The sequence below is a fragment of the Neolamprologus multifasciatus genome, chromosome 6, assembly GCF_963576455.1.
Source record: "Neolamprologus multifasciatus chromosome 6, fNeoMul1.2, whole genome shotgun sequence".
Taxonomy (NCBI): Eukaryota; Metazoa; Chordata; class Actinopteri; order Cichliformes; family Cichlidae; genus Neolamprologus; species Neolamprologus multifasciatus.
The window spans coordinates 34,283,147-34,290,983 of NC_140444.1; the positions used below are offsets into that span (position 1 = coordinate 34,283,147).

The 7,837-nt window shown below is 43.7% G+C and overlaps 1 protein-coding gene across 3 annotated transcripts in view; it reads left to right on the forward strand.

Moving 5' to 3' along the window:
- nacc1b (nucleus accumbens associated 1, BEN and BTB (POZ) domain containing b) overlaps nucleotides 1–7,414 on the forward strand; it is a 31,256-nt gene extending 23,842 nt beyond the window's left edge. For all 3 annotated transcript variants that reach the window (XM_085164298.1, XM_085164300.1, XM_085164299.1), the window contains exons 5-8: nucleotides 925–1,381; nucleotides 2,077–2,374; nucleotides 2,536–2,633; nucleotides 5,117–7,414. In XM_085164298.1, the coding sequence (XP_085020424.1) occupies nucleotides 925–1,381; nucleotides 2,077–2,374; nucleotides 2,536–2,633; nucleotides 5,117–5,445 (1,182 nt within the window). In that variant the 3' untranslated portion in view covers nucleotides 5,446–7,414. The remainder of the gene's footprint in view (nucleotides 1–924; nucleotides 1,382–2,076; nucleotides 2,375–2,535; nucleotides 2,634–5,116) is intronic.
- Nucleotides 7,415–7,837: the final 423 nt, after the last annotated feature.

Here is a 7,837-nt window from a genome sequence, read left to right on the forward strand (position 1 = left end):
TTTGTATTACAGTCTAGTCCAACTTAACTGAATTATAGCTATTCTGAACTATGCAATTTATGACAACTATGCAGCCCATTCAGCAACTGAAGAATTTGAAAGTAAATTAAAACAAAATATAATTTTACATTAAATAAAAAAGTTTTAAACTTAATTAAAATAAAACATGTCTTAAATTAAAATAAGTAAACTGTCATGTTTATTGCTGCCAAAAAAAAGTTAAACACATTTGGACAGTGAAGGAATGTCAGGATTCTTGCTCAGAAAAAGGATCAACATGCTCTGAAGTCAGAGCGAAATATCGATTTCTGCTGTCCCTGTATCGATACATTATTAGCAAACAAAATATCACGATACTACACAGTATCGATTTTTTCCCCCACCCCTAGTAGCATGGTGGCGCAGTGGTTAGCAATATTGCCTCACAGAAAGAAGATCGAAGATCATTTCTACATACCTGAATTCTATTGTACTAAAAAGAAAACCCACCTTCATCTATTGAAATCCTTTTTTGATAAACTTATGACCGTAGCGACCTGGAATTTTGTACTTGTAAGAAGTACATCATCCCCTGTCTGAGATGGTCAGTGGGAGGCATTTGACGAACTGACAATGAGTGGCTGAATGAATGTTTTATCTGAAACCCATCTCGCTTCATTACAGTCAAATCATTTCTAATAACGAGCATGTGTGCTCTGTTTCAGCTGAGGCCGGCACCTCTGTTCAATATATGTGCATTAAAAACGTGCTGCCAGAACCTCCAGTGATATTTGTTTGATGCTGCTTGAGATGGGAAACGTACCATTTGTACTCTAAGCCACAAAACCATGAAATGACATTTGTTTATTGCTGTGTTTTATTGAGTGTTCCAGTCAGGCACTGGTTTATAACCAGCATGTTTCTCTCCCCCTTTCTCTTCCTCAGCCGGAGGGCTCTCCCTACTCTGTGGTCTGCACTCCTGTGGCCAAGCGGCTATGGGAGGGGGGTAACCGTGATGGGGGAGGGGGGTCAGGAGGGGGCGGGGGCGGCGGGTTGAGGAAGGCCGCACGCTACTCTTCCTCTTCCTCTTCCTCGTCCTCTTCCAATACAATAACCCAGGACGCCTCTGGCCGCGGACCTGCCGCTAACGCCTCTCTGGTGGGCAGCGGAGGCAGCGCTTTAGTGGGAGCTGTGCTCAACAGTAACCACAACAATAACAACAACAACGGCGGGACCCCAGAGGGTACGAGCCCGGGCACCCTGAGCATGTACACCAGCGACTCACCCATCAGTTACCACGACGATGAGGAGGAGGATGATATAGCAGATGAGACTGAAGAGCAGTACAGACAGATCTGCAACATGTACACCATGTACAGCATGCTGAACGCCGGAGCAGCAGGTAAGCGCTGACAGCAGGATAAACGCATCAGCGGGTGAGTTCATTCCAGGGTTACTGTGCAGCTCCGTCTAAAAGTTTCCTCCTCTGATCTCTGCAGCGCTTGTAGTGTGTTTACGAGTACGAATGGTGGAAAGTTTGTTTATCCAACTTTCTCAATAGTGGAGGATGTTAGCGAGAGCGAAATGTTCAAAACACTGAAACCGCTGAAAGCTGTGGTCCTGCTTTAAGTTTGTGAGCTGTTTATGGTCTGCTTGATCGCTAGTTTGAGGACAATCACATGAATGGAACGATGGTGTATAAAGTTGGTCGAACGGTATTTTGTTACATGCAGGAATTGGAAACTGGGGCACAGCGAGGTTTGTTGTTTACTGAATGTTTTAGGATCAGACTTGAGACTGAAAAGTTCGAAGGAGCAGCATCATGTGCTTACAGTAAATATGCAGTGGTTTCAAACCAGAAGGACAATTAACAGAAGTACATTTAGAACTGGATGTTAAAAGTTTATGGCTAACGTGTATGATTGAACGGCCTGCATCCAGTTTTTTAACATCTGAGAGCTGGCCACCTTTGTAATTCCCTTTAGAAGTTTTGTATCACTGCTGAAAAGCTGTTGCTACTATATTACATTTTTAAATGATCCCTAACCCTCATTGCAAAAAAAAAGAAAGGTAACACTCGATCGTTCCCTTCCTCAGTTGTCGGGGAGCGGGTGGAGGCTCTGCCAGACTTAGCCCCAGACTCAGGGGGCGGGCGGGGGGGCAGAGGGGGGCGGTCCCGGCAGGAACTAGCATCGCTGCCCGCCGAGCTCATCAGCCAGATCGGAAACCGCTGCCACCCAAAGCTGTATGAGGAAGGAGACCCGGCTGAGAAGCTGGAACTGGTGAGCGGCACCTCTGTGTTCATCTCCCGCGCCCAGCTCATGAACTGCCACGTCAGCGCCGGCACCCGCCACAAAGTGCTGCTCAGACGCCTTCTGGCGGCGTTCTTCGACAGGTCAGTGTCTGATTTTGGGGGGTTATTTTTGTAAGACTGATATAATAAAGATTTTATGGTTGATCATTTTTGCGCTTGTTGACAGCAGACAAAGATGTGCATTGTCCATTCAAGTATTTTACGTGTTGATGTGTATTTTTGTTTTGTTTTAACTTGCTCAGGAGCACTCTGGCTAACAGCTGTGGAACCGGCATCCGCTCCTCAACCAATGATCCCAGTCGTAAACCTCTGGACAACAGAGTGCTGCACGCTGTCAAATGTGAGTCATACAGAAGACGTACAGTGTATGTATACTGAGAGTTACATGCATAGACTGTATAAGGAAGATGGACGTAGCCGAAATGAAATTGCCTTAAACCTCAGTGTGCTAGACCACAATGCTTTCTGGTGACTAAAATGTCAAAGTTCAGGCTTCTGCGTCATAGACTGTATATAAAAGATGTACACAACCCATTGTAACCTTTTGTGTTGTGAAGTGCCATTTTGAAATGTTATGTTAGCTTTTTTGGTCACCGCTGTTTGTTTCAGTTTGAAGCAAGAAGTGACCACATTTAAACAAGAGGGTAATGTGCTCAGTTATAAGCTAACGCTAGCACAAAGGATTGTCATTGACATGGCCAGAGATGGGCAGTAACGTGTAATCTGATTACTTTTTTCAAGTAACGAGTAAAGTAAGGGATTACTATTGCAAAAACGGTAATTAGATTACTGTTACTTTCCCGTAGGAACGCTGCGTTACTGCGTTACTAAAACCGTGATTTTTTTTGCGAGAATGTCTCATGACAGTGACGTAAGCGAGTGCGATGTTTGTGACAACAGCGGTGTGCAGATCAACAATGGATAATATATCGAGTGCAGGAGAGAGTATGAGCGTGCAGCGTTTAAAGCGTGGAAGTACTGACCTTACTTTGAGTTTGATTCCATAAAAAGTGACAAAAGCATTAGTGTCCGTTGTGCGTGGGAAGAAAACTTCCGAAAAACCGAAAAAAACCCCTAAACTTCCAAGCAAGCATCGAGTGCACAACGACGTAATGGGAAACTCACAGAGAAACTCGTGGATCCTTCCACTGACCACTGCGGCACACCTGCACCAGGGTAAACCTCCGCCTGCCCGACTCCTGCTTTACAGGTGAAAATAGAGCCGCTGAGTCTTTGATTTTATTTATTTTCTGCTGTGTTTTACTTGCATCTATTTGAAAGACTGAGTGTAAACACAAAAAATATTTTATTTTATGTGCTGGAATGTGCAGAAAATAGGTTTAAATGTTAAACTAATTTCTTCAAGTCAGAGAATGTTGCATATAATTAAATTTTTGCTTGATGTTAAAAGATTAAAACTAATAAAACAAGTTTTAAAAAGGGACTTTTCCATATGATTACATTTTGTATGATGGATTATGCAGAAAAAGTAGAATTGGGCTGAAAGATCTATCACTTTATCACCTATTCAGGTTGTAAATCGTGTTTTTAAAAAGTAACTAAGTAGCTAAGTAATTAATTACTTTTGAAAATAAGTAATCAGTAAAGTAACGGGATTACTTTTTTGGGGAAGTAATCAGTAATTAGTTACTGATTACTAGTCAGATATTTATAGTAGAATTTCCTCAAAGTACACCAACACCAAAACTCCATGTCTGGACATCCAGTTAAGTGACTCAAATTAGTGGCTCTGAGGCCTAGCAGAGAGCTGGATGCTACAGTCGCCTTTACCAGCATCAAATAGTCACATAAAGCAAGCACACCCAGAGCTTTAAACGCTTATAAATATTCAATTCAATTCAATTCAATTTTATTTATATAGCGCCAAATCACAACAAATGTCGCCTCAAGGCGCTTCATAGATACAGAGAAAAGCCCAACAATCATATGACCCCCTATGAGCAAGCACTTTGGCGACAGTGGGAAGGAAAAACTCCCTTTTAACAGGAAGAAACCTCCGGCAGAACCAGGCTCAGGGAGGGGCGGCCATCTGCTGCGACCGGTTGGGGTGAGAGAAGGAAGACAGGATAAAGACATGCTGTGGAAGAGAGACAGAGATTAATAACAGATACGATTCAATACAGAGAGGTCTGTTAATACATAGTGAGTGAGAAAGGTGACTGGAAAGGATATATGGGGGCAAACTATAGCAGTTGTTATGAAAATGTACATTAGCTACAGAAGACAAATTGGGCTTGGGAGTCTATGATATTGCTTTTGGAGCCAGCCTCAAGTTCAGTTCAGTTCAGTTCAATTCAATTCAATTCAATTTTATTTATACAGCGCCAAATCACAACAACAATCGCCTCAAGGTGCTTTATATTGTAAGGTACTCTACAATAATACATACAGAGAAAAACCCAACAATCATATGACCCTCTATGAACAAGCACTTTGGTGAAAGTGGGAAGGAAAAACTCCCTTTTAACAGGAAGAAACCTCCAGCTGAACCAGGCTCAGGGACCAGTTTGGGTGAGAGAAGGAAGAGAGAACAAAAAACATGCTGTGGAAGAGAGCCAGAGATGATGTACCCAGAGGTTGCCCTTTGTTCAAAATTAAAGTCTACAAATCAATGACATCACACTGGCCGATGTTTATATACAGTCTATGATTACATGTCAGTGAGATCTTGGAGCTGCAGGTATGCAAAGCTGCAGATTTAGAATTTAGGCTCTAATGCGTTTCTGCGTTTCTCTGCCATATGTTTTTCTCTCCCATCATTTCCTCTTATTGTCCCTTTACATACTCTTTGCCTCGCTCCAGTCTACTGCCAGAATTTTGCACCGAGCTTCAAGGAGAGCGAAATGAACGCCATCGCTGCCGACATGTGCACCAACGCCCGCCGCGTTGTCCGCAAGAGCTGGATCCCCAAACTGAAACTGCTGATGGCCGACAGCGACGCCTACTCCGCGTTCCTGGCCGACAGCGTGAAGATGGAGGCCGACGCGTTGGGGACGGAGCAAGGTTTTGACCCCGCCTCACTGGAAGCCGTGGCTGCAGCGGCAGCAGCCAACAACAGTGAAGCGGGAAGCGGAGCCACGCCGGCAGACGGCCTGCAGGGGGCGGGGGGCGATAGCAGCACTTTGTTTTGAGTGAGTGAACGGACAGATAGATAGAATGGACAGATTGATGGAAGGAGGGGTGGAATATCTCTGGGGTGATGAGAACAGAACGATGGCCACTCTGGTCTTGATGACAGTAATCACTCCTCCCCTAGCCCGCTATATGTTTGGGGATCTGTTTCTTCAGTTTGTTCTGCTTGCCTTCTTTTGTTTGTCCACGTTTCTGTCTGTCTCCACAGCTTAGAATGAATCTCTGCAGTTTGTTCTTGAATGCTCTTGTGGAGAGAGATGGAAAACCATGGTGAAAGGTAGCAGAAGGAGGTTCACTCCCCCCCAGTTCCTCATCCTTCTGCAACCTTTAGAAACCTGATTTCAGCCTTTATTTTTTATGTTTTTAAGAGTGTGTACTGTCACTAAAAACCTTTTCTTACCATAATCACAGACATTCCCTAGGGGAAGGGGGGCGGGGAGGGGTAATCCAGTTTGGAGAAGGCAACGGCTCCTTCTCCAAACTTCGGTAACACTGTTGTTTTTGATATTGAATGTATGCGTGGCGAAGCATTCGAAATGCAGCTGAGTGAGGTTGCGCCGAGCCCTTTTTGTTTTGTTGTTTTGGTTTGCTTTGTTTCATCTGCCAGATGAAAGCTTCTCTGAGAGTTTGGGCTCGGTGAGGTCAGGGGTTGAAATGAATATTAATATGTATATTGGCATGGTTTATGATCTCCTCGACCTCAGCCTGCTCTTTAACCCCAGCTGGCCATGCCGGGAAGCTGACCTACTGGTCTTCAGAGAAACGCTCTGACTTGGACAGCAGCTTTTCGATTGGCTGGTGATATGTTCAGATTTGTTAGCGAGTTTAAAGGCTAATCAATAACCTTCCCCCCCCCTCCCAAACCTTCCCCACATTTTGGCCGTTAAACTCTAAAAAAAACAAAAAATAAAATATCAGTTTGTTTACTTTTTCTGTTTTTTTTGTCACCTTTGTGTGTGATGTTTGCCGAGACTCCTGAAGGAGAGGAAATTTGTTACCGATGATTGTAAAAGAGTTTGCGTGTGATAAATGCACTGTGTTATTTCCTGCGGTATGAGTACAATCGAACTAAGTTTTTGTATGTATCAGACTGAGAAAACGGTGTGGCTTTATTTTAAAGAGAAAAATAAGTAAAAGAAAAAGCTAGAATCCAATTTCTAAGTTTGTTTAACCCCCCCCCCCCCTTTTTAAAAAAAATTTGAACGAAAGTCGAGAATTGTCTTAAAGCGAGTTTCTGCCTGTGAGCTTAGTGACAAATTGAGTGTGTGTGTGTCTGTGTGTGTGAGAGAGGATACAGCGGCGGTGCTCTTTTCATGTCAGCTCATGTTTAAATTGATTTCTCTGAGAATATTAACGGAACGGGCTTCCTCAGGCTCTGCCCGCCTGGATATGTGCTCGCCTGGCACGGACAAAGGTGCTAATTCAGGCGGCGGTACATGGCGAGCAGCACGGCTCCGTGCGCGCGTGTAGGTGTGCGTCTGAATGGCCGCACAGTTTGTGCTGCCGCAGAGAGTGTGAGAGAGAGAGAGGGAGGCCAGACAGAGCGTTTCACACACGCTTGGGCGATTCATTCACCCATCACTGCAGTGAGCACACATACATGCGCTAATACGCATTTGGGGGCTGTCAGCTGCATCAGCTACAGTACACCAGAGCGACGTGGGAATTAAAGGGGAATCGCATCGAAGCGATACGTTTCAGATACATTTTGTGTTTGAGGAGAATGCAGCAGATAGAAAAGTGGCTCAAAGTTGTGCGCGTCTGTTTGAAAGTGAAATTTCTGGCTTTATAAGTGCTTATAATGACAAAAAAAGGAAAGCTGCTAAATGATAGAAATCAGAGAAAAATGTTGGCATAGAAACAACCCTGAAAGTCGTTGCAGTCATGGTTGCTTTTGGTACTTGCGTGTGTGAGTGGTAGCTTTCAAGAAAAAAAAGAACAAGAGTGCAGAAGTAGATCTTTTCTTTTTTTTAAAAAACAAACCTGGCCTTCAGCTTCAGCTGAATACAGTCATCAAGAAAACCCTGGAAAGGGCTTTCTGCTCTTGTTCAGTTTGAAGTTGAGTGCAGGTCCAGAGGAACGTTTGATTTAGTCCCACTGGTACTCTGATCATCAATGCCACTGTGCTGTCTGAAATGGATGTTCAGTCTGTTTTATAACCAGCTTTTAATTTCAGTCCTTTAATCTTGCCTGTTCAAATCAAAGCAGTGGCAATCAATAACAATGAACTAATGACTAGAGCCTGACTGATACATATTGATTGGGCAATATTGGCCTCACAGGTGAATCTGTATTTCCATATATGTTATTCTTTATTGAAAAAGAAAATCATCCTTGAAGCGATGTAGAAATGGAAAGAGAGCGACTTCCACTTTATTGTTTACAATATTC